This window comes from Cygnus olor, chromosome Z (assembly GCF_009769625.2).
Source record: "Cygnus olor isolate bCygOlo1 chromosome Z, bCygOlo1.pri.v2, whole genome shotgun sequence".
Classification (NCBI taxonomy): Eukaryota; Metazoa; Chordata; class Aves; order Anseriformes; family Anatidae; genus Cygnus; species Cygnus olor.
Genome location: NC_049198.1, coordinates 48,192,780 through 48,220,631, shown reverse-complemented (window position 1 = coordinate 48,220,631; position 27,852 = coordinate 48,192,780). Strand labels below are relative to the sequence as shown.

The following is a 27,852-nucleotide window of genomic DNA, read 5'->3' as shown; positions in this document are numbered from 1 at the left end:
GTAAAAAACATGTGTGTGTTTGTAACTGAATAGATGTATAATGTAATCTAGTAACATATCTGAATTGCTGCCTAACCACAAACCAAAGCACTGAACAACCAGTTGTCTTATCTATGTAACTTAAATATGACGGTATCTTTACCCATTGTTTGGGACAGAGTTGTAGTTTTTCAGAGAAGTCTTCATCAAACCCACAAATATTCAGATATTTTCTATTACACTATTTTAAACTACACAGAATTTCAGCTCTTAATTATACCAGTATATTTACTGAGTAAACAAGGTCTATTTGATTTTTTTGTCTCCAAAGAAAGACATCTCCTATGTATTTTTTTACTTAACTAGGCTCTTCAACACAGACTATACACAGGAGAAATTTCTTACAGCCATTATCACATTTACTTTTCATACCATAGTCAGTAGGCTGACGATACCTACCTGTGCTAGAACATATGGACATTCTTGAGAAAACAAACAAAATCCTAATAACCCAGTTACTGTAATACAGAGCTCATAGACTCATTCTTTATCAATACTTTAACATTTTGAAACAAGTTGAATGCCATCTTTACCCACAAATCAGACACAAAAAATGTCTAATGCAAAACATGAATAGGAAAATAGGAAGACAATATTGTGACACAAGAAAAAACACAAGGCACTATACAATGCTGTTATGTCTGTTCAGATCAGACACTGCAACTATTCATTACCTTTTCTTTCATTACCAAACAGTTCTAATGCTTTATTTAATCACTTTTTAGGTTTGTTGTCTGACAACATCACTTACCATCACATTTTTGAGTTGCCTCATTCTGCCTGTGACCAGCAGGACACTTGCACTCATAGGAACCTACTGTGTTAATGCAGTTTCCTCCTTGGCAGACTCCAGGGATAGCTTGACATTCATCAACATCTACAAACACAAAAAAGATTATTTGAAATAACATACAAAAATCCATCATGGCTCTTGCATATAGGCAGTCATCTTTGAAATTATTTGTAAAAATAACCACAACAAAGCCCAGCATATTTCTCCACTTCAGCACCACTACAGAATAAGGCAGTAACAGCAGTAACATGATCATGACCTTCATGCATGTTGTTTTTGATTCCATATAAACTCAAAATTTTCCATATATTGACTTATGACTCACACAGCTTTTAAATATATACAACATACTGTTGGTATCCCATGCCCTCAGATTGTTGCTTGCATTGGTCATTACAAAAAACAGCTTCTTAGTTTTAAAGGACCCCTACCTGTACACCTGGACTACCCCACTCCCCACTTTTACTAGATATGATAATTCTTGCAGGACATCCATTTTATGGACAGAAATCAAACTATTGATGTCAATACAAAATAGATGCTACTCAACCAGGACAAGTTGTACTGCAAATGATCTGCACAGACTTCATTTACTGAAGTAATAACTAAGGCTAGAATTTCATAGATTTCTTTAGGCTGAATTTTCAACAGTAAATTAATGCTCTTAGAAAATGTATTTGCCATTTTGGCTTTACAGCTTACTTTCAGTATTTTCCTGTTGTATTTCAGTATGTGCTGTTTCCCATTCAAATTGTATTTCTTCTCCACTCTTCATTTGTTTATATATAAAACATTCTACATTTCTGTAAGTTTGTTTTATACAAAACTATCCTAAGAATCTTTGTATAAGTGCTAATGGGCTGTGAAAATAATATGGAAGATCACAGAGGCCTGAGGCCTCTATGAAATAACCAGTGCTAAAAGACAGTGAAGCTCTTTGTATTCAAAGAAAGGCAGAACTGGCTCCAGACTAATGCTTGATAGATATGTGAAAATTTAGCTTCTCAGTAGCTCTAGCTATTTAAAAATTTCATTAAGCCATGCTATCAGAATTCAGAATTAATCAATTGAACTAATTCCCTCACAGCAAAATTTCACATGCATCCAAATATTCATAGAGGAGAGAAGGCTTGGAAGTTTTGTTCCAAAACTTGCAGAAACTCTTTTGTGAAAAAGATTTTAGGTAATCTTCCTTGTTAAACTGTTTGCCATCTCACAGAAGATGTAAAAATCAACTCATATTTCTAGTTCTCCACAGAAACGTATTGATAGCAGAATGCAGTTCTCTGTTTCAGAGGACGTTCATTATCTGGAAGACCTCAGGAGATGCTGAAATTACACCTAAATTATTAGAGTATAGCACTTCCCCTGTTTTTATTACTCCTGGAGTTTGTGCTATAGATATAGCCTTCAGTTGCCCAGTCCATTCCCTTGCTTTTTCATTCAAGCAGATATAATCACACATACTCAAGAAAGAAGGCAACATTTTATTTTTTTTTAAACAACTGGACTTGTTTTTAGGTACATTTGCTGAAAAAGTTTGCATTTTGTTCCTCAGTTGGTGCTGATATAGTTAGCACAGTACAGAGTCCCAACACAACAGAGACTGTAAATAGATTAAGGACTATACTGGAGGCATGAACTTTTTGGAAACATTTTTCTTTTAAGTAACTAATGCTTGGTGCAATCTCGTTTACCCAGAAAGCAAACTTTTCTGCTCTGAAGTACAGTAATGAATCTGAACGTGATTTAGCAACATCTAGACAGAATATCAGTTTCATCATTTAATCACACCCAGCCCACCCAGTAGCTCTGTTCTGAGTTAAACTAATATGGTGTTTGCCTTTTGACCTTTGAGCCTCAAAATGCATTCAAAACACAGGGTACGCCAGTGCCTTCTGTCATTTATTAATGTTTATTTAAATTAATCCAACCATGTCAGCAGATCAGTGGTTAAAAATAACCACTGTTTATCTTTCACAGTTTTGTAAGTCGAAGATGTCAAGTAATAATAAATTAATGGCAGTAACAGCAGGAAATAAATAATTTCCAGAAAAGGTATCACTGAAGCCTTAAATAGAAAATTTTAAGATTTAGTGATCCCATTTATTTCTTTCAGTATTAACCGTACAGTGTTAAAAGAACAAAGAAACATCAAGTTCTGCTGAAGTCTGAAAAGCCAGTCCCAACTATGTAACACAGTGTAATGCTTGTCCAGTGATGAAAACACAAATGTCTCATTGTGTATAGTGAGATCCTGCAAATCTTGAATCACATCAGCTATTTCACCTTTCTGTGCTAATATCAATCTTAATTTGTGAATTGCTTATTTGTTAACTATTTTAAGTTTTATTTAAGTGCAGTCTTCTGTGCACAGAAGTTCAAGATGCTACAGATTAGGCAGAACATTTCCATGTGTTCATAGGCTTGACAATGCCTGGCAAGTGAAAAAAGGTTCTTTATTTTTGCAGAAAGTTTCCTCAGTAAATAGTAACTGCCTGCAGGATTTGCACAACTACCTGTAAACATGTACACAGACAAATTCAGCTTCCCTTCCTTATGAGTGGACTGCTACTCAGAAAACTAACAAAAATGCTCAGGAAATATAAATCCTCTCAGTTTTTATACCGTACTTCAGGAGGGAGTGCATCTTATTTAAGATAGGAGTAATAATAATTACCCAACTATGAATTTTCTCTTGATTTTTACCTATAAATATGTATGGGGAGATTTTGTGCAATGAATTTTGCATGTGGGAACCAAAAAGCAAAATAATTGTCAGTATGTTGGAAAACTTCTTCTACAAGTTCTTCTACAACATTCTAATTACCAGAAATACCACAAATTTGAAAACACAACAGAAGTAATACCAAGCTTATTTAATTTTTTTTCTAATACTAATTTTCATGACGGTAGGATGGGATCCTGGCTGACACTGTTAATATCATCAGTAAATCTGACACATTAATTCCAAACACTAAGTTATCTAAAAATTACCATCTGTCATTCTTGACTGCAAACTTGGAATTTAACTACCTTCTCACTTTTGTACTACGCCAGTGCCTGTAACATTCAGTACACTGTATTACTGCTACAGGATTGATTCTTTTTCATATTATATCGTATAATTATTATATATACTTAACAACACCAGCAACGCTAACAGAAAGAAGAACCTTTGTATTTTCAAAAGCTATTCAGCCATGGACTGTTTTTCTCTCTTTAATGCAAATAATAATAATAATATAAAAAATTAACTGTCAGAAGGCAAATGGTGTAGCTCAGAAATGGACAGTTGAGGAATGCAGGGAGGAACTGAGAAAATGTCTAAGACAGGAATTCTGCCATTATGCTGTTCCTAAGGCCATGTAGCAGTGGCAATAAAGCATTTCAAGTTAGAGTTCCTCTTGCCTGAATTCCCAATTTTTAAGCAATGGCTAAACGGAAACAGCTGAAAAAACAAAACAAAACAAAAACAAAAAAACTTTTTGTTTTGTTTTGTTTTGCTTCTTTAATTTCCTATTAGCTGTTTATGGTAATAATATTACCATAATGTTCTCTACAAGCACATTACTAAGCAAACATAATCAGTCTGGAAACGCCTTATTCAGTCAGGAAGACTTACATACTAACTTATGTATGGGTAAGACAGAGATGAAGTGAACTGACTACAAAGGAAGGCTGCTTTATCACCCAACTTTTCACCTGTTTTTTCCACCTAAAGAGCTTAAGATACAGTAAGATAGCAACATGCACATCCTGTGAAGAATAGGAACAACTTCATATTAACTAGTCAAATCTTGTCAGAATGATAATTAATGCATACCACAATTATGATATATTTTCCAATACTAAGGCTTGCAGGTAATACCGATTTCAAATCACTCATTAGCTCTCACCCAGCTCAGGCTGGGCTACCAGCTGATGTGAGCATCCACTTCAAAAAAGCCAAACATTTGAACTATTGACTGAGTCGGTCTGGTCCAACTGGTATATGTTGAAGGTACAGTTTTACTAAATAATGAGGGGGGCTGTGTTCCTTTAATGAATGTCTCTGCAAATCTGATGTTAGCAGAACATTAAAAAGGTGACATAACATTAGTCAGATCTGTATGTTTGTTTCTAAAACCATGGAGAAAACATTTATTACCACTCTCATTTAACCTTTCTATTTAGAATCAGAGAATCACCGAATAGAATCATAGAATGGTTTGGGTTGGAAGGGATCTTAAAGATCATCCAGTTCCAACTCCCCATGCCATGGGCAGGGACAACTCCCACCCACTAGACCAGGTTCCTCAAAGCTCCTTCCAACCTGGCCTTAAACATTTTCAATAATGGGGTATCCACAACTCTGAGCAACGTGTTGCAGTGCCTAACCACTCTCAATGTAAAGAATTTCCTCCTTGTTTCTAATCTAAATCTACCCTCTTTTAGTTTAAAGCCATTACCCCTTGTCCACACCCTCTGACAAAGAGTCCCCCCCCAGTTTTCCCATAGGCCCCCTTTAGGTACTGGAAGGCTGCTATAAAGTCTGACAGGAGCCTTCTCTTCTCCAGGCTGAACAACCCCAACTCCCTCAGCCTGTCTTTGTAGGAGAGGTGCTCCAGCACTCTGATCATTTTTGTGGCCCTCCTCTGGTCTTGTTCTAATAGGCCCATGTCATTCTTGTGCTGGGGGCTCCAGAGCTGAACGCAGTGCTCCAGGTGGGGTCTCACGAGAGCAGAGTAGAGGGAGAGAATCAGCTCCCTCGCCTTGCTGGCCATGCTTTTGATGCAGCCCAAGATACAGTTGGCTTTCTGGGCTGCAAATGCACATTGCTGGCTCACATTTAGCTCATATTAGGCTATATTTAACTAAATGATGCCTCCACAGATAGCAGAGAACAATTATTTCCTGAATTGCTAATACTTCACATTTGCTCCATTTTGATCCCTTTATTTTCTTTGTCACAATTTAGCTCTGCATAGCCATACCTGTTATCACTATTGAGACTTCCACTTATGCATAGCTCTCAGATCTACCACGCTTTCTCCTACTTGGATTAAATTCTCTGTCTTCCTGTCCAGGTTCCCTTTAAAATTTTCTTAAATAACTGTAGCAAAACCTTGTAGCTTATTTCTAGAGACTACACACCGTAACAAGGAGTTTGGAAAGTAAACACTCTCTACAATGGCAAGTTCTATGTCCAGTCCCTTCCTGCAGTAGTATGGAATGATAATTCAGGATGGAGTATACAACATACTACCAGCCTGCAAACATAGAACTTAGGTCAGCAGGGATTACCAGGAGTCAGAATTTGAAAGAGAAGCTTGAAAGACAACGTAATGATTTTGTGGAACAAAGATTTTTTTTGTCTCTCCTCTCCCACCGAGAAATTCTAACTTTTAATCATCTATGCCTTACCACCATCTTGTAACATCATGTACTAACTCCTGCTGACATAAATACAATCGGATCTTCCTATATAGAAGTAACATGCCAAAAATGTAGCAAAAATGATGGCTTTTAAAACTTACTTTGTTCATCTATCACATAAAGTAGACTACTACAGTGCTTTTGTGCTTCCCGGTGGAATTCAGCAATGATGTTAACTGCGTAACTTAAAAATATTTGCCGCATGCAATAAACTGGCAGAAAAATAAAACACAGTATTGTGGGCAGGGGTGCTAAAGACCTCTACTGATCTCTCACATAATTTAAATGAAGTCCCAGAAGCTATGCCAGGCTCAGTTTGGCCAAGAAGTTTTAAGAGTTCATTATATCTGGCCAATATTTTCATCACACAATGGAGTTTGAGAGTGCAACCAACATGCACGCCTTCAGTACACTGTTTCTGTTTATGACATTGTTATGAAAAGAATGTCTAAAACATACTAATCATTTCAAGATGAAGAGTATAGCATAAGCTGTTAAATGCAGACAGAGGCCTATTTATGACATATACGAAGAAATGCAATCACATATTTGTCCTTTTTCATACAGTTTGGATGCTTTAAGCAGTGTATGCACAGAAAACAGAAAAGCAAACAATCGCAATGAAGAAAAATGAAAGGATTTATTGTTGCTTGAAACTAATCTAAGTATTTTAAATAAAATAGACGCCTTGGCTAAGACAATGCTGGAAGATTTCCACATAACTGAATTTGAGCTAGTAGCTTCCATTGTAGTTTCAGGTCAACCATAACTCTGTGAGAATGAAAACTAAAGAAGAAAAATCCCCAAATTATGTTATATCTATTTTTTAATTTAAAAGAAATAAAATTCTTACACTATCTTCATTTTCTTTCAATTTTTTCAATGTAAGTTAGTAAAGAACCCTTACCAAGAACTCTTATGAAGGAACCCTGAAGTAGAAATCCAGCCAAACAGCTGATCTTGTTAGATTTGTGCAGTTTTAAGCCAATGAACTATGAGGCAACACAGGGGAAAGGAACACTAAAATTAATGTTGCAATACACAGTGGGGGAGGGAGGGGAGAGAGAGCAGAGGGGAAGGGGAGACAGACACTGAAAGATAAGAAATAGTGAAATAAAAGTGATAAAAGGACATTATCTAGCCTTTCTTGTAGCAGCAAAATTGTAATTTTCCTGAAATCTTTTATACTACCTTGAGCATCAGAATGTGCCTGAATCAGGATGTTTTTCTGAATTTTGTAACAGAAATTCTTGCTAACACATACACACAAACAAATCCTGGTATTATGTGCTTTTTGCTATTTTGTAAATAGCAATTTAAAGTAGAATGTATTCTAGCATTACAAGGACTCATCTACATAAATATTTAGAACAGATCATTCTATTCAACTTCATCACTTTGCTAAAAATTATCTCAGCTATGCCACAGAAATCTACTTATGCATGTAATGCCCGCAGTATCCCAGATGTGCTTTCTCACACAGATTTTTTAAGACATAACATATGGATACACAGAGGCAGACCAATACACAGACACCTTTTGAAATGAGAAAACAAACAAAAATGTGTCATCCAAAATTATTTGAATCTCTGCTGATTTATTCCCAGACTGAATGGGAGCTGATTGATTAAACAGGATTTTGTCCTCTTCATTACTTTATTTCATTATATGAGTTATAATCAGAACTCAGAGAAACCATGTTGATTTACAACATGTTATTTCAGCCCTAATGCTAAACTTACTCTTGAGCTGTTAATAGACAAAACACTCATAAAAATATCCTGAGGCTTGACAACTGAATCAAGAAACTCATTGCTGGTGTCTTAGGTCCAAATTATGCAAAATAGAAATAGATTCTGGTTTCTGCCTGGTTTCCATTGTTCTTTGGGAAGGTTCTAAGACAATGAAGTCTATCAATGGACCATGTGCACCAAACTGTAACAGAAAAATATTCACTTCAGAAGATCTATTATCCTTTGTTACTGCATTCTTTACACAGTTTGTTCTAAAATGTAACTAAACAGCAAAACAGGTACCTCTTTCAGGTACCTATCTTTCAAGTTCTTCTGTTTCTTAGACTACATTTTATGAACCTAAAAATAGAGTACTGCAGCCTTTCCTTATTAGTGCATTTTTCTAGCCCTGTACAAGTAATCATAGAATCATGAAGTCATAAAATAGTTTGGGTTTGAAGAGTCCTTAAAGAACATCTAATTCCACCCCCCCGTGCCATGGGCAGGGACACCTCCCACTAGACCAGGTTGCTCAAAGCCCCATCCAGGCTGGCCTTGAACACCTCCAGGGATGGGGCATCCACAGCTTCTCCGGGCAAACTGCTGCAGTACCTCGCCACCATCAGAGTAAAGGATTTATTCCTCAAATCTACTTTAAACCTACCTCTTTTAGTTTAAAACTGCTGCCCCTTGCCCTGTCACCACAGTCCTGATAAAGAGACCCTCCCTATCTTTCCTTTAGGCACCGCATATAATTGCACACAGAGTTATCCAATAGGAGGTTCACCATGTGTTTTATATAAATACTGAGATTTAAAAATGTCTATATAATAACTGCCAATCCCTTTCAAAAAGGAAACTACTCAATAGCAAGAAACAGTCAATTTTTCAGAAGAATGAATGACATATGTATTAGTTAAGGGCCAGAACAACACATTCCTGTTACCTAATTGGTGCACTACTGCAGTAGCTGATGGTTGTGCTCAACAGACATTTGACCTTTTCATGCTCTATATTTACAGCTTCTTGACTGGCACTCATTTTTTCCAGGCATGTGAGATTTGTACTATCTGTACACCAGCTAAACTCTGGAAGCAGTGAAGCTATCAGAATTTTATCAAAATTAAGGTACAGAGCACACAGGGAAAACAGTGATCTTGTTTTAAATGGATGCAAGGTGTTCCATATGAATACAGTCATACAGTCACACACAATTTAAACTAGAAGGCTTACCTTGACATGCTCCAGTGCGAATATTAGGGATGAAACCACGACGACATGGCTGAGGCTGAGCAGGGCACATTTCACAGGGGTGACCCCATGCACGCCCAATGGTTGCACAACAGAGGGTTTTCGTGCAAACGATTCCAGTTAGCTGGCCCTGACACATCTGGTTGTTAACTTGTGTGAAACATGGGCCTGTTCTGTAATCTGGAAAAGAGGAAAGATCACTGTATTATTATATTAGACAGTGTACTACTCAATAAAGCAGGAATCTTTTTTTAATCCATTAGACACCTGTACTAAGAAAACGGTAGAAGGAACCAGCAATTTAAGTTATTTTACTGCTTACAAAAGTAGCACAACACTTTCCACTGAATGTAATTATTTTTGCAAGATTATCTTATCTTTCGATTCCTTTCTTTCTCACAGATGCAAGTAATGAAAGGCAGCTGGACCCCAAAACTGACCAGTGCATTGACAATGTATCCAGTAAAATCAATAAGAAAGAGTTTTAAAAACAAACACACAAATAAGCAAACAAACAAGAGAGCAGATAAAGCAATTGAGGACTGGGAACTCTATGTCTTGCTCCTAAGAAAATTCATGATAATTCATGGGAAGAAGACCCAGAACACAAAAGCCACACATTTGTTCACTCCACTTTGATCAAGGCCATGCCTGAAACTTGCCACAGAATCCACATTCCTGCTGGAATACTTAGTGCAAAGTAGTGCTACCTATGGAGGACTAATTGGTATACCATTATTTATTTTCAGAGGAGTAACATGAGCCATATGATCATGTTACATGTGCTATGTATGTGCTATATTCGGTGCACTGAATACAGCATACAAACTATATGAAAATATATTCCTAGTTGAATTCCCATAAATGGTTCACTTATTAGGGTGCAACCTGTAAAAAGAAAGATTTTTTGACCTTATGAAGCAAGGCAAACTGGGAACAACAATTAGTTCAAATTCCCTAGGAACAAATGAGAAACAGATGGTTGCTCTATGCCAGATTTCATATCCTTATGGAAACTTTAAGAGGTGGGGTAGGGGGAAAGAAGAAAGTGCAAAGCTTCCACTCAGACTCAGTCACGTGAATAAAGGCATAACAGTGGTGTTGTGGCTGTTCTCGTTGTTATCCTGCCCTATTCGCCTGTTTTTTTCCTACTGAAAATAGATTCCAGTGTGTTAATGTGTAAAACACTTAGACTTTCTGCCTTTTCACTAGTTTGTAACTGGGCTTACAAGCAAGCTACAAATGGGACAATTAATGCCTTCTAGAATCTGATACTTTTACCCTGAAGAATAAAAATCAAGGCTTTGACATCTTTGCAACAGGAAAAAATGGTCTTCCCAAAAGACTTCATATTAAAAGCACTCTTTCACTAAGACATAAGGCTTTTAAAGTAAAAGCTAGCTCTACTCTGCACTGGTACAGCCTCACCTCAAGTACTGTGTGCAGTTTGGGGCACTACAGTATAAAAAGGACATAAAACTATCAGTGAGTGTCTGAAGGAGCGCTACAAAGATGATGTGGGGTCTAGAGGGGAAGATGTATGAGGAACGGCTGAGGACACTTGGTTTGTTCAGCCCAGAGCAGAGGAGACTGAGGGGAGGCCTCATGGCGGCCTGCAGCTCCCTCACGAGGGGAGCGGAGGGGCAGGCGCTGAGCTCTGCTCCCTGGGGACAGCAACAGGACCCGAGGGAACGGCATGGAGCTGGGACAGGGGAGGGTCGGGCTGGGTGTTAGGGAAAGGTTCTGCACCCAGAGGGGGGTCAGGCACTGGGACAGGCTCCCCAGTGGTCATGGCACTGAGCCTACCGGAGTTCAAGAAGCGTTTGGACAACACTCTTAGACATATGGTCTGATTTTTCGGGTGGTCTGTGCAAACCCTGGTGTTGAACTCAGTGATCGCTGTGGGTCGCTTCTAACTCAGGAGATTCTATGATTCTGTGATTCTAGCTCAAAGAAAAATATCTTTTCCCTGTCTTTGACAAAGCTCATTCAGATATACATTTGGGAAAGACTTCTGCATGCAGCTTTTTCAACGCGTTTGAAACTAATTTCAACTGGACTCTTCACATAAACAAAGTTATGCATGCATGTAAGTATAAATAAGAAAAATGCCTAACAAAACAAGGAGATTAAAAGATCTTTAATACTCTCTAAAGAACGTGAATTTTAATGTTTCTTGACTTTCATTAGAATATTGTCTTCAGAGTTATGCATTTGAGCTACTCCTGTGTCCATCAAGCCACCAGAATAGTACTCTAAATAAAATACTGACATTACAGAAAGAAAATCCTATCCATTAAAAAGGTTTTCAGTGATCTTTCATCCAACATACTGGAAGACAAGCAGCTTCTCAATAGCCTCAGTTTAATCAACTCCAAGATCCTGCCAAATCAGAGATAGCTGAACTTCTGACATGAAATACAGACCGTGATGTCTGATAGCAGAAGACAGACATCTGCCATCTTCAGCTTGAATTTCATCAAGCAATATATGTGAATGACAAATATTTGAAATACAAATTCCATCTATCAAAGATTTAAATTCCACAAGCTCATTGTAATCTTGTCTGGATTTCATTTAAGGAGTAAGTGTAAGGAAAAGACTCCATCACAGATTATGACTGTATAGCTGTTTCATATAAAGTTTACTCAGGTATCACAAAAATTGAGGGAAATATGTGATAGACCACATTTAACCTGCAAATCATCAGCAACGGTCAGCCTGCAATCAGAAGAAAAACAGAACTGTTCAGAATTTAAGAACTGAAATAAATGGAATTAAATCCTAGCCCTGGTGAAAGCAAATGGGAATTTGGCTATTGAATTCAATGACAACACTATTTCATTCTTGGAAAACACTACTGTGCTCTTTAGCAATTGGCTGTATGATAATTTATTGCCTAATATCATCTGTAAAAGCATTCCCTGTGTCACACAGAGAATGTAATGAGCTTTATATGCACGGAAAAAGCTTTTACCACTAAGTGTTCAATGAGCAGACTCCCATTCTAATGTCAAATAAGTTATGTACGCTACTAATATGGTAGTAATACAAATGATTAAAAGTATTTCACTCATTTCATTTTCTCATTAATGACTGAAATACAAGTAACAGGCAGATTCTGGGAAAGTTCATGGTCTACTCTATGTATTGAGAGCTGACTGTTGGTCTGTAATTTGCACATTGCAGAATTTTTGTCCAATAGATGACTGCAGTCAGATCAGTCAGAAAGACTGAATCTTTCCTGAAAATTCAGATTGATTTTAGACTCCTCAAGAGTAAGATTTTCAAAAATGTGAAGCTGAAAAAGACTAAAGAGATAAACCTGGTAGGTAAACCTGGAAAGACCATTTACAAGCCACTAGCATAAAAGTAAGGGTCGTATAATAAAATATAATCATTATCAAAAGTAAGGTGCCCAGTAGTGCAAGGGACTGTCCAAGTGTGTAGGAAGCATATGCTCTGTAAACCTACATGTATGTGCCAAAATGTGCCTTAATAAACAGAGAATGCATAAATCCTAATGTTCAAGTTGTATAACCAAGAAAGTTCTGTCAGTGTAAATCTGCAGGATGGCATCTAAAAATCTGACTGCTAACTTTAGAAGAACAAATGAAACTGTCATTGAACTTCCAGGTAATTTTACACATGAAAATAAATTCAACCCAAAATACTGAGATCCCAAATGATATTTCAGGATAATGGCATACAGACAACAGATCCTGAGCTCCTAAGTGAATATGTGGCTTATATGTTGTAGGGTACAGAAACAGAAATCCAGAAGCACATCATTACAAGATAGAAACTGGGAAGTAACACGATAAGTAATCGTTGAGCAATAGTAGTTCTTTGCACAGATATGGCAGCTGCATTTCAAAAGGGATGCTGGAAAACTAGAAATACTATGCAGAGTCAGAAGAATGTCACATAATACATTTTTACTTAAGTGAAGTAAATATATTAAGACTAGGTGTGAGTCCGATGATAATTTTTAGTTTCAAATGAAGACATAGATTTCATTCACTATTTACTGTGTGATATTCTGTGGTCTTTTTTAAACAATCAGACTAGATTATTTTAATGGTTCATCTGACCTTAAAATCCCTGCGTTTATGAATCAATCATCTTTTCCATATTGTTTTTCTTGTCTTATTGTTTGGCGTTTCTTCATTTGCTCCTGCCCCAGCATTGCTGCTGGAATAATTTTGACAGAAAGAACATATGTTAGAACATATGTTACAAATCATTTGTTGCTTAGAAAGGGTAACTGCTTTGGTGAAAGAAAGCGATTTTCAGCATATATGTGTTACACATTTTTTAACCTCAGAAAACTCTATTTGTTATGCACCATGACTTGAAGAATGACAACCCTTATCAACAATCAAAACAGTTAATATCATTAAATTTAATAAGAAGCACTTTTTCTTGGCATCAATATAAAAAAAAATAAAAATCAAAGCAACTGGAAACAACATACTGGACTTCTAAATTTCACCGTACTACAGCACATCTAGTCTTTCATAGAAACATGTATTCTGTATTCACACAGACTACATGGGGCTATTCAACTATCAGAGTTCTTGAGATCTTTTTCATTAATTCCTTTTGGAAAAAAAATTAAAAAAAAGTTAATTCTAATTCTAGTTGTAATTTTTAAAAAGTTATTTGACAGAGAGACTGCCACAGGAATTAGAAACGTAGGAATCCTAGTGTTGGATATGGTCCAATAGTAATCTACTTTGTTTTTCTTCCTGTACCTCTGGCCAGAACCAGATGATTCATGTGAAGGTGTAAAAAACCTGCCGTAAATTGACATGGGATAATCCGCCTGCCACATTAAGTTTTCTCCTGGTGCCTAACACCCACTAACTCAAGACTTGAAACACAGCATTTAACATCCCATCTACCATTTGTTGTCATTTACAACAAAAAGTTAAAATATTTTGATAAACATATAAGGATCCTATTTCTATATGAATTTTGTCATGCTTTTAGCCTCCACGATTTCGTATTGTGTTAACTAAAAACTGCTGCCCATGAATTTCTTATGTCTTCTCAGATAAGTAAAAGTAAAAAAAGTGACAGAAGGAAAAAGGAAAGGAAAGAGGTATCCAGACATGCTGGAATGTGTATTACAAGTTATCTGGAAGAATACAAAAACATTAAGTTTCTTTTCACAGACTGAGATTTTAACTTGAAGCTCCAAAGACCAAAAAATTGTTTACGTGTAAAGCCCAACAGTACTACTGCAGGTGCAGTCAAAGTTTCTTGCACCTACATAAAGCCCTCCAGAAGGCTGAAAGGACATAGTCTGCAGTATTGGAGCAATATATTATGATAAATCCTGTACTTCATGTCTGAATGCTAGAAAAATTAGCAGAAAGGAATTGTGAAGTCTCTTCATTTTTATTTAAACAGAACTCCACACAATTGTAACTAGATACAGAAGTAATGGAAGTATTTTTAACTATAAGCTACTTGGAATATTGATACTTCTATGACTAAAAGTAAAATAATGGAAACATTAAGCTGTTGATCAGTCTGAATCACAAGAGAAGTGAGTAAAAGATTTGTAATGAGGTGTCCCACCCCCATTAATTAAAGAACAAAACCTAGTATCTGGGAAACCTGTTTCACTTCCTTTTAAAGCAATTTTGCCCATCATAAGGACTTTACACTCTTTCACAGGTATGATTTAGCAAAACTTAGTGAAGAGATCAGAAAATAAATTATCTCAGCTTCCACCACCTCACTTGAAGGCTCAAATATAGTAAGCAGCTTATTATTATTACTGATGCCTCAAAAATCCATCTCATATACCAGCATTGTTAGACAAACAACCTAATACACAGAAATCTAGGACCTGAATGCTGGAAAGTAGTATCTGCCATTAGTGTTACCTGGAACTTTACTCTGTTCAAACAGGAAGAATAGCACAGTGGATAAAAGTCCAAGAACCTTTGAGGAGCACAGATGAAGTCTACGCTGGCAAAGATCTGAAGTCAATTTCACCCTGCCAGAAGATGCTCCAACACAAAACATGCTGCAGCTGCAAGTGTCTCTATTACACCTGTGTTAGGATGCTGTGGCTGATTTCCCCATAACTTCCAATGTGATTTTTCAAATAAATATTTTTTTGTGAAGTGATTATAAAGGTTTTGATAATTAAAAGTATACTTGAGGTTTGTCTTCTTCCAATATCAAATAAGACAATGTGCAACTCTACTGTGATGTCAGAAAGACTGGCAGAGCAATGTATATCCCATTGTCTTACTGAACCTGCATAAATGACAGTGTTGTCCAGATCTTTGTGCTTCTTAAAAATGGGATATCAGGACATTTTCCTTGATTAAATTTTCATCTGAGTATGAAATGGTTGATAATACTCACAGTCGTACTTGGGTTCAGACCACAAATCTGAAACGTATGCATATGCAAATATTATCCTTCTTGTTCAGCTCCACCATCTGCAGATCATAACTCACAGTATGCAAAAAGATATTTAAACATTACAAAGGTACATATGTTTGTTTTATTCAAGATTATCTAAAATTGTTTTTTCTTCAATATTTTAGTCATCCTAATACGGAAAATTGATCTTTTCTTCAGTAATGCTTAGCTGCCAACACCAAGGGTTCACCATAAGGGAGATTTCAAAGGTAACAAGAATTTAGATGAATTGTTCTGATTCAGACTTGATATAAATAAAAAACATTTTTTTCAAAGGTGACATCCAACAAGTTGCAGGAAAAAAAAATGTTGGCTGAAAATGAGAGCTAGTCTCTTGGAAAATGAAAGAGGCTTGGCAAAGCTATTAATTTCTCTTGGAAAAAGTAGTCTATGGGCAGTACAGCTATTGAGGCTAAGAAGTTCACATAAACTAAAGCCTGAATAGTAAAGTCTAAGCCACCTCCTTCCCCCCGCCCCCCCTTTTTTTTTAAGAAGGAAATCTGTATGTCAAGTCCTTAACTAAGTTTTTCATTCACATAAATAATGAACACCAAAGTCTTTTAAAAATTTTAAATTATGGATAACTCAAAGAAGTTGAGACAAATCTACAGATGGCTCCTTAGTGTATGAGACTGGGATTTCTATAACATTTATTTTGATATGTAGAAATTAAGAAGAATTGTTTAGTTCAAAAAGTTTTTTAATATTTACATTAAGTGTATTATGAAGGATTTAACATTTTCCTAGAGTTAACAGCTTTCATTTTCAGGTTGAATTCTTGCTACTATTCTAATAGTCCCACATGACCATTTCTGACCAAGTCCTGTGATGCAGTCCTTTCCATCACCTAAACTCCTGTGATTGATTAGGCAACTTAATATACACATGGCAATTAAAAAGGGAGTGGAGGATTGCTCTAAATAAAAGAAAGAAGACAAAAAAAAAAAAAAAAAGCATGTTTAAAGCAGCAGTCTATGTGGGCTTTGTAGCTTTTAGCAAAATTCCAGTTTCCACCAGCGCCGCTGTCATGTCCATTCTAAGCACATTCTCATTTTCCTCATGCTGGAACAGAGAAAGCAACTCTTTTCCAAAAACAACATTCCAGGGTTTGCACACCCATTTTAATATAATTGATATTATGTCAGCTTTAAGTAGACAAAAGATAGTAGAAGTTTTGTAGTATTACCTGCAGATCTTAAAACTTTTTTTTTTTAATTAAAAATAATTTATTTTACACACCTAAACACATGGGAAAGGACAGCAAAGTACCAGATAATCAACAACACTTCTGAAATAAAGGACAATTTTCTGTAATTAATACGAACATCGAGGAAAATGTTTCTAACATTTTAAGATATTAAATATTTTTTTAAAATACACACAGACAAGAAACAGAGAAGAACAGAAACACAAAGAAAGAAAGAATCACAAAAATATTTTGCTTCTGAAAGCAACAAAACTCCATAAATAACAAAATAATATTGGGAAAACTTATTGGAAGAAGCTTGCCATTTTCAACTGCATTATCATGCACTGACTGCTACAAAATTTGAAGTGTAGAATAAAGGCTGGGAAATAAGTATCCCTAGATATTGGTTCCAGCACAAACTCCAATTTTAGTTTGTTTGGAGCTTCTTCCTTCATATGTATGTATTTCATTATAGTTCCACAAGCCCTGCTATTATACAAAGCTTGCATTCTAGTTTGGATATTGGACTCTTGTGAAATAGCTCCGCAAGCAAATACACAAGCTGACACACAAGGAAGTATCATCAGTTACTAGAAGAACTTAAAAGGCTGAATTACCTGTGTGCAAAGTGTGCATCTAAATGAGACATCACAAGAATATTATTTTTTTTACAAGATTCAGCAGTTTGTACTTACTACCCCAGTATTATTAGCTTGTTATTTCTTAACTATGCTGAGGTGTCCATGAAATTCAAAGTGAAGCAACCCTGTGTGTCTTGCCACCTACCACTCTCTCCTCTTTCATTTTTACAGAAATGCCCAGTGAATAACATTTTGGTCCACAACCCAGGCTCCTCCAGAACTACCGCATGGCAAATTATACCCTTGTCCCCAAAACCACAACCCCCTTCCTTCTAACTTTTAATAGAAGGGAAAACAGAGGCTTTCCTCTCTACCGTACAACCTAGGGTATGACCTAAGGCCAACAAATACTCAAGACCAGAGTGAAGCTGTGAACATTTATGTCAAGATTGGATCTCTGTACTGTAGCATACACGAGCAGTTCTTTGCAGCCTCTGCAACAGAACTGCAACAAAGCCTGCATCTCCTCTGCTTGTCTCAACATTACAGCCTTTCTAAAGAAATCTCCACAGCAAAGACAATGCATCCCTAGACTTTGCTGTCTTTTACCAAACTGATTTCCACCTTTAAGATCATTTATTTTCTACAAGCTGGAAAAGAAAATGTCTTTCACCATATACAGGCAAAATCCTGTGTCAGTTTTGGTAGTTCAGTAAGAAAAAACCCTAACTGGGAGAGCATGCAGTACCACCCATAAGGTCTTGTAGGGATGACATGGGAGTGCAGAAAGATTTTCTCTTATAGCCTGACAGCTGGATGTCAGATTTTCAATGACACCAAGGAATCTGTTTAGTCCCATTGAAGCTCTCTACCCTGCACAAAACACTAGTCAGATTTCATGGACAAGCCAAGATTTGCTCATATGATGGAAATATATATTAATCATTAAACATGGGCTCTGGAAAGCTCGACAAATGCACTTTTTATCCTTGAATTCCTTCATAACCCAACAAGTAAAGAAGGCAATGCCTTGCCATATGGCTGCAAAGGAAATAAGCTATGTTTCTGGACCATAATGTTCGAACTTCAATTACACCTTCCACAGGTTTTTTTGTCATACTCTGCTTTTCCCCCATAATTAGTGCTGTTCAGTAGCACAGTTAAAACTCAGAGGAACAGAAATCCTTGTCAGCACAGAAGAAATTTTAAGATTCGGGTCTACAGGTGCGATAAACTTTTAACAGCAGTAAAGAACAGTGCAAAAAGCACAGAGTAAACTCCCCCACCCCACCATCCCAACCCTCTCTGGAGTTCAGCATCATTATTCATGCCGGTAATCAATCCCATTAATGAAATTGAGCCAGTTTATACTGGTTAAGACTACCCACGTGGAGAAGAATTGGAGAAAAGGTCTACAGCAAATGCTTAATTATTCTCAGAAACTCTGATCTCATCCTGGTATATTGGGACATTTTTTGGTTAGCCAAGTGTAAAAGAGCAGTCAGGACAATTTAAAGTTGCAAATGTGTATTTTTCAGTAGCTGCAAAACTGAAAAGCAGCTAAACATAACTTAAACTTTTGTGGTAGGTGGAGATAGGATTTTTTTTTTTTCCAGCCCTTTGGCAATCTGCATTCTACTCTGGCAGGTCAAAAATAAGAAGGAAGACATAAAAGGAGATGGTGTTTATGTGTTAGTCCCCAGCTGGCCACAACCCAGAAGCAGCAGGAAGTTGGGCACCATTATGCACAGTGGAGTCTGCTGAAATCAGGAAAAAGTTGATGACCTGCAGCCCTGTTTTCTCTCCCATTGACTGTAATTCTTCTCAGTAGCCATTTTAAGAAAGTGTTCATATCCAAAACAAAATGAGAAAAATATTTAATAAGCAACTTCTGGGTAAATTGAGAAAAACATGCAAAAAGGGTTAGCAGATCAAAAATCCTATAGAAGCCACAGATATGCAGCTGAATTCTTTTGTTAATGTAATGAAAAAAAGGAAAAATAACTCTTTCATACATGGCTCTTAAAAAAACTCACATTTAGCTTGCAAGAAACACTTCCCCAGAAGAATGTCTACACTATCCTGATACTTTGTTTGAGTTGACAATAAACTAAAAACCCAGCCAGTTACTATTTACTGGAGGTTTCTCTGTGAAACAGCATAAGCATGGTTTCCTCTCCTTCAGATTTCTGGGGTTGGTTCAGTAAAAAAACCAAAACCAAAACCAAAACCAAAACCAAAACCAAACCAAACCAAACCAAACCAAAAAACTACTACCACAGATCTGTCTCTTCAGCTTATACAATATTTTCAGGGCAACACTATAAATTAGGGTATTTTTTAACAATCAAAAACAGGACAGAAGTTAATTCAGAAGAACCATCTCTTTATAAAGAAGCAACTTGCTGCTGTTTCTCATACTCTGACCTTCAACTCTGAAGCAGGATAAACCATATTTCTTTGGGCACTCCAGTATTTTGAAAACCTGGACCCAACCTGCCGTTGATCCGCTACAGCAAAATCTATGCCTAATAACAGCTGGTATACTCTTCTCCATAAATATATATATATTTTTTACAGCATTTATAGCTTTTTAGACATTGCATAACCAATGCTAATGAACACAAACATGGTTGAAAACTTAAAGTGCATCAAACCTTCATATTTAATTAATTTTATATTGAATAATAGCTTGAAATTAAACATTTTATAATACATAATTGCTGTGTTGTACTGCACTGTCAAAATCATGAAAACTTTAGCTCTAAAATCCAATATGCTTTTCACCAGTTACATGAGGCTTACTTTTTGACTGTTTCAAGCTGAGTAACAGAAACACCTTCTAACCTCCACTTTCCAGTTTCCCTTTTCAGTTCTTATGGACCAGTGCAGCGCTAGAGCATTTAGGTAGCAAAATGGGAAAGATCTACATTCATATCCAAACAGTGGCCCTGGATCTGAACTCTGTTCTTAATCAAAACTCCCAGTAGCTTCTCTGGGACTTCTGCCAGACACAGTGCAGGACCAAACCCAAAAAGCACATTTTCATTGGCGTCAGTAACTTCCCAGGAATCTGCAGAGACAGAAGACAGCAGAAGTGGTGGCTGGGACATGCAAACTAGCCTCACCAAGGGCACAGGGTGAAGGTGGCAGGTGAAGGCTGCGTGCAGGGACAGTGATGTCACAGCACAGATGGGAGGACATGCACTCTACATGTTTTATCTTCACCAGAAGTGGAAAGATTGTGCAATGTTGATTCATCCTTAGATTAGACCTGCCGGCTTCTAACAGCTCCTACGTCTCTAACACAAAAGTTGTCAAGCAGCTGTTAGCAGAACAGGCATAGTAAAAAAAAATAAAAAAAAAAAAAGAAATAACAGGGTGTGCAAAAAACACACAAGGAAAAAATAAAACAAGAAAATTGTTTCTGAATATCTGGCATCTGTCTACTCCCAGCCACAGAAATCCATTACAGGCACACAGTTTTATGTCCTCCATACTGATCCTCCTGGCTCAACATTTAGACTTTTTTACTAAATTCCTTTTTTTTTATTAATGAAAACAAATATGATGTTTATACTGAATGACTATGCCCTTTAAGGCAAAAGTAAACAAAACAAAAGAAGCAAGCTCCTCATTTCTTACTCTTCAAACTCAAGAGAAGCCTCAGGGGGGATCTCATCAAAGTTTGTAAGTGCCTGGAGGGAGGCTGCAAAGACAACGGAGTCAGGCTCTTTTCAGAGGTGCCAAGTGCCAGGGCAAGAGGCAATGGGCACAAACTGGAACACAGGAGGCTCCTCTTGAAACATCAGGAAGCGTTTCTGTGCCATGTGGAGGATGGAGCACTCTCACAGGTTGCCCAGAGAGATTGTTGAGTCTCCCTCCTTGGAGATCTTCAAAAGCCACCTGAACTTGGTCCAGGGCAACCTATTCTGAGTGTTCCTGCTGGAGCACTGGTGTTCGACCAGATGGCCTCCAGAGGTCCCTGCCAACCTTAACCATTCTGTGACTCTGTGAAATTTTCATGCAAATACTGTTCAGGTGTTATTGAACAATGCATTTATACTTCACATCTTTTACTGTTGTGCAGCTGTGGAGCCCCAGGTACAATATTTCAAAAGAAGACAGAAAAGAATAATAAAGTCCTCTTCTCACTCCTTCTGAACTTTCAGAACCTGTGTGTACGCTGAACATGCATACACACACCCAAAGTTAAAAAACGCAGTTCATCAATTGCGTTGAATTATGACCTTCTTCATGGGTTTACAGGAGCATGCTATATCATTCCATGTGACAGCAGTGATATAAAGTATGTAACCACTTATAGAAAAGCATGTAGAAATATAAACAAATATATATTTATATTAAAATACATATAAAATACCCTTTTCATATATATGCATGTATATATGGTGACAAATACTTTACATTGCCAACTGTACAGCAGGTCAGTAAATCTTTAGTATGCTTTCTTGCACACTCCTGTCTAAGAATTTGGGAGTAATAGTACATAATCATTGTTATTACTAAGCATATAATTTGTTGTGCCTGACAAATCTGGTGGCCTTCTATGACAGGGTTACAGCACTGGTGAATAGGGGAAAAGCAACTGATGTCATCTACCTGGACTTGTGCAAAGCATTTGACACTGTCCCCCATGATATCCTTGTCTCTAAATTGGAGAGATATTGATTTGATGGATGGACCACTTGGTGGGTAAGGAATTGGCCGGGTGGTCGCACTCAAAGAATTGCAGTCAACATCTCAGTGTCCAGGTGGAGATGTGTGACAAGTGGTGTTCCTCAGGGGTCGGTACTGGAACTGGTGCTGTTTAACGTCTTTGTTGGTGACATGGACAGTGGGATCGAGTGCACCCTCAACAAATTTGCCGATGACACTGAGATGTGTGGGAAAGGATTACACGCTGGAGGGAAGGGATGCCATCCAGAGGGACCTGGACAGGCGTGAGAGTTGGGGCTGTGCAATACTCTTGAGGTTCAACAAGGCCAAGTGCAAGGTCCTGCACCTGGGCCGGAGCAATCCCCAGCACAAATAGAGGCTGGGTGGAGAATGGATTGAGAGCAGCCCTGACGAGAAGGACGTTGGTTGACAAGCTCAATGTGAGCCAGCAATGCATATTTGCAGCCCAGAAAGCCACCCGTATCTTGGGCTGCAACAAAAGCAGCAGGGCCAGCAGGGCAAGGGAGGTGATTCTTCCCCTCTGCTCTGCTCTCGTGTGACCCCACCTGGAGCACTGCGTTCAGCTCTGGAGCCCCCAGCACAAGAAGGACATGGACATGGTAGAATGAGCCCGAGAAGGGCCATGAAGATGATCAAAGGGCTGGAGCATCTCTACTATGAAGACAGGCTGGGCTGAGGGAGTTGGGGCCTGGAGAAGAGAAGGTTCCGGGCAGACCTTATAGTGGCCTTCCAGTACCTAAAAGGGGCCTACGGGAAAGCTGGGGAGGGACTCTTTTTCAGAGAGCATGGTGATAGGACAAGGAGTAATGGTTTTAAACTGAAAGAGGGTAGGTTTAAAGTAGATTTGAGGAATAAATCCTTTACTCTGAGGGTGGTGAGGCACTGCAGCAGTTTGCCCAGAGAAGCCGTGGATGCCCCATCCCTGGAAGTGTTCAAGGCCAGGTTGGATGGGGCTTCGAGCTACCTGGTCTGGTGCGAGGTGTCCTTGCCCATGGCATGGGGGGGTTGGAACTGGATGGGCTTTAGGGTCCCTTCTAACACAAATCTGTCTATGAGTCTTAAACCTTAATGCACCTTCTTATAGTGCAGTGTGAGGGAAGGGTGAGTGAAAAACAACACAGAGCTATGTTTTTAAAGCACCCATAAAATCTTACAATTATATAATAATACATATTATAATATATTGCTTGCAGTAAGAGACATGACTTAGTGATAGGACTCAGTAGGTCAGTTTACTGGTTGGACTTTATGATCTTGAAGGTCTTTTCTAACCTAGATGGTTCTATGATTCTAATATATGAAAGCATTAAAAAAAAATACTGTTTCTTCTGCTGTTATATTTCAGAAAGAAGTATGCATCACTTAAGAAATTATGCCTTTCTAATTCTGAACCTTAGAAGTTTCCTTATATGAATAACTAAGCAGAGTAACTTCAGGCATAAGGCTGGAAACAGAGACAGGAGGGAATTATAAAAGTATATTCTATAAACCAATAGAATTACACCTGTGAGGCAAAATATTCTGGTACTAACAGAAAGGAATTTTATTGAAATACAATGACACCAGAAGAAAATGACCCTTTTTCTTTAAAAGCTACTGCTTAGGAAATACAACAAATCTATTGTTACATTTTATTATTTTCAGATGGTTTTGTTTTAGCTGAGAGGCCTTTCTTAAACTTCCCATTTATTGTAGATAGTGCAGATTAAGTTTGCATTATACAAATATTCAGAAGCAATGAAACTTTTTGGGCATCAGGCTGCTTGGTGTGAGGTAGCAGCTACATGATGTCTCAGGTAGTTCAATGTCTAAAAAGTCAAATTACTTAAAACGGTTGAAATGAGGTAAAAAACTAACAAGGATTCTCCCTTTGTATTCCAGTATTTTATGCTGCAAGGCACAAAGGCTGAAAAAATGTTAAAAGACTACTCACATCTAACATATAAACTAGGTTTTAAATTTTAGACGTTAAAAAGAAAAAAAAAAAGACAGAAAGACACAGCTCAAGGTTCTGAAGCAATAAAGATTAAATTAAAAATTTAGCTAACATGAAGCCTACTGTCAGTCCAAACAAGATGACTACAGATGCACAGTAACACAGATTCAGGAAATAAGGAATGATACACCCATTCTGGAAATACACACCTGCGCTGAGAGTACAGGAAGGATAACAGAAACAGCTGTGACTTACCCCAGCATAAGAGAATAACTAGGGAGGAAGAGCACTAAAAAAAAGAAAAAGCTGACTACAGGGCTGGATGTCATGACAGTAGGGAGATGCTTCTCTTCAGGCATGTCAAAAAAGAGTTTCTCTGAAGTGAGAGAATTATAGCTAAAGAGAAAGACAACAGAAAGATTCCTGCATGACAAGAAGCTTAATCCGACGGTTTTAACATGTGAGGAGAAGGTCTGGACATAGGCTATAAATGTATTTTTCCCTGAAGAGTTGCATTTACTGAGAGTATGGTGCACTGTAGGTACTTTGGAAACCTGCTAGCACTACAGCCTGAACTCCAAAGAAGCGCCTGGAGTGCCTAATAAAGTCTGCAAGAGAAGTGGTATTCATCACCTTTGAAAAAATCAGGACACTTGATATGTCTTGATCCTTCCAGTAAAGAATCAGTATAATGCAAGACAGATGTCAAATAGCCTTTCTTAGTAGCTACTGTAGCTATGTTAGCAATGTTAGCCTCTGTAACGCTGTACTCACATTAAAATGGTGTTACAAACCTGCTTCCTAAGAGGAAAAACTATGCAGAGAAGCAACCATCATCATACCACTAAATTTTCTCTCTCTCCTCGACCCTGACTGAGAGTAGATGTGCATATTAAGCCACTGAGTGGAGTGAGGAAATCTTTTGTCATCATCCATCTGTTTAGGACACATAATGTATGCCATAACCTACTTGAAAATCAGCTGAAAGCACACACAAAATACAAAGCTGTGCACATACGGGGAAAGTCTGCATTGCATATTAAGCTGCAGAGGCAAAATGCAGTCCTCTTGAAATGTTTTCTTAAATCTGAAGATGACAAGGTGTCTACTACACTAATTTGCCCAATAACCTGACCCATAAGCAGTCAATGGTTTCTTTTTAAAGAAATACATTTTGCACCACAATCGTAAAACTCCTGAATGAGCACACTTTCTCTTTTAACATCTTTCTACAGAATGTGTAGTTGTGGTGCAGGTTGATAATGAAATTTACATGACTACCAATGAGGTTAGTCCTCATCCTGTAGGTATTTATAAGAAATACCAGAAGTTAAACTGATAACCAACTTTTTGCATCATCAAGTTTGATCTCACTTTCAAGCTCAAAATGCAAGTTTCATTCACAGAACCATAGAATCACAGAATCATCTAGGTTGGAAGAAACCTCAAAGATCGTCTAGTCCAACCTCTGACCTAACACTAACAAGTCCTCCACTAAACCATATCACTAAGCTCTACATCTAAATGTCTTTTAAAGACCTGCAGGGATGGTGACACAACCACTTCCCTGGGCAGCCTATTCCAATGCCTAACAACCCTTTCAGTAACGAAGTTCTTCCTAATATCCCTCCCCTGGCACAACTTTAGCCCATTCCCCCTCATCCTGTCACCAGGCACGTGGGAGAATAGACCAAACCCCTACCTCGCTACAGCCTCCTTTAAGGTACCTGTAGAGTGCGATAAGGTCACCCCTGAGCCTCCTCTTCTCCAGGCTGAACAATCCCAGCTCCCTCAGCTGCTCCTTGTAAGACTTGTTCTTCAGACCCCTCACCAGCTTTGTTGCCCTTGTCTGGACTCGCTCGAGCACCTCCATGTCCTTCTTGTAGCGAGGGGCCCAAAACTGAACACAGTACTCGAGGTGCGGCCTCACCAGAGCCGAGTACAGGGGGACAATCACTTCCCTAGCCCTGCTGGCCACGCTGTTTCTTATGCAAGCCAGGATGCTGTTGGCCTTCTTGGCCACCTGAGCACCCTGCTGGCTCATATTCAGCCGACTATCAACCAGTACTCCCAGGTCCTTCTCTGCCAGGCAGCTTTCCAACCACTCATCTCCCAGCCTGTAGTGCTGCTTGGGGTTGTTACGCCCCAGGTGCAGGACCCGACACTTGGCCTTGTGGAACTTCACACAGTTGACCTCAGCCCATCGGTCCAGCCTGCCCAGATCCTCCTGCAGAGCCTTCCTACCCTCGAGCAGATCGATACACGCACCTAACTTGGTGTCGTCTGCAAACTTACTGAAAGTGCACTCGATCCCCTCATCCAGATCATCGATAGAGATATTGAAGAGGACTGGCCCTAGTACTGAGCCCTGGGGGACTCCACTAGTGACCAGCCTCCAACTGGATTTAACTCCATTAACCATGACTCTTTGGGCCCGGCTATCCAGCCAGTTTCTAACCCAACAAAGCCAAGAGCAGCCATTTTCTTGAGGAGAATGCTGTGGGAAATGGTGTCAAAAGCCTTACTGAAGTCAAAGTAGGCTGCATCCACAGCCTTTCCCTCATCCACCAAGCATGTCACTTTGTCATAGAAGGAGATCAGGTTCGTCAAGCAGGACCTGCCTTTCATAAACCCATGCTGACTGGGCCTGATCACCTGCTTGCCCTGCAAGTGCTGTGTGATGACACTCAAGGTAATCTGCTCCATGAGCTTCCGGGGTACTGAAGTCAAACTAACACGCCTAGAGTTTCCCGTGTCTACCTTCCGGCCCTTCTTGTAGATGGGCATCACATTTGCTAGCTGCCAGTCGACTGGGACCTCCCCTGATATCCAGGACTGCTGATAAATGATGGAAAGTTTCTTGGCCAGTTCTTCCGCCAGTTCTCTCAGTACCCTCGTGTGGATCCCATCTGGCCCCACTGACTTGCGTACATCTAAGTGCTGTAGCAGGTCGCCAGCCATTTCCTCGTGGATTGTGAGGGCCACATCCTGCTTCCCATCCCCTTCCACCAGCTCAGGGTACTGGGTATCTAGAGAATGACTGGTCTTGCCGCCAAAGACTGAGGCAAAGAAGGCATTAAGCACCTCAGCCTTTTCCTCATCTCTCGTCACTAAGTTTCCCGCCGCATCCAGTAAAGGATGGAGATTCTCCTTAGTCCTTGTTTTTGTGTTAATGTTTTCCTTTATAAGGACTATTTTTACCCTTCTATTATTACCCTTCTTTTATTTACTTTATATTTAAGATCAGTAACATCTAATCTTACTGATCTCCCTTCTGCTTCTTCTGAAGTTCATCCAAAATCCTTGTTGCACAGCTTTTAACACCTCACTGAGTTGAGCAGCATGTTAAGATTCAAGCCAATACCTTACTACAACCTTTTCAAATGTGCTGATAGCCTTTAGAGTGTGCAGCACTCCACTGCTGTGAAAGGACAATGTGCTGAAACTTGGCTATGAACTGACCTTAAGCACTAGTCTTCATTTCCAAGATGCTTTTGTCAATGCCTGTCTGATGCAGATTTTACCCTTTACCTATACTGCTTTTATTCAATTAAATTCCTGCCTGTGTTTTCCTTCCACTGTTTTCAACAGCTCATTGCTTCATAACAAATATTTCAATTCCCACTTTATTTATTTCCATTGACTTTTCCTGTGTTGTTCCTTTAGGCTTTTCATCTTTTGAATACTTTGCACATCACTGGCTACTACTTCACTAATCTAAGGTAGCAATTAGATAATGAAAAATCCTCTATGAAGAGTCA

The 27,852-nt window shown here is 38.4% G+C and overlaps 1 protein-coding gene across 3 annotated transcripts in view; it reads right to left on the bottom strand.

Annotated features, from left to right (window-relative positions):
• The window catches only part of FBN2 (fibrillin 2), a 183,141-nt gene that overhangs the window by 128,916 nt on the left and 26,373 nt on the right, over positions 1-27,852 (bottom strand). For all 3 annotated transcript variants that reach the window (XM_040541320.1, XM_040541319.1, XM_040541318.1), the window contains exons 6-7: positions 9,217-9,414; positions 791-916 (exon numbers count right to left, since the gene is read on the bottom strand). In XM_040541320.1, the coding sequence (XP_040397254.1) occupies positions 791-916; positions 9,217-9,414 (324 nt within the window). The remainder of the gene's footprint in view (positions 1-790; positions 917-9,216; positions 9,415-27,852) is intronic.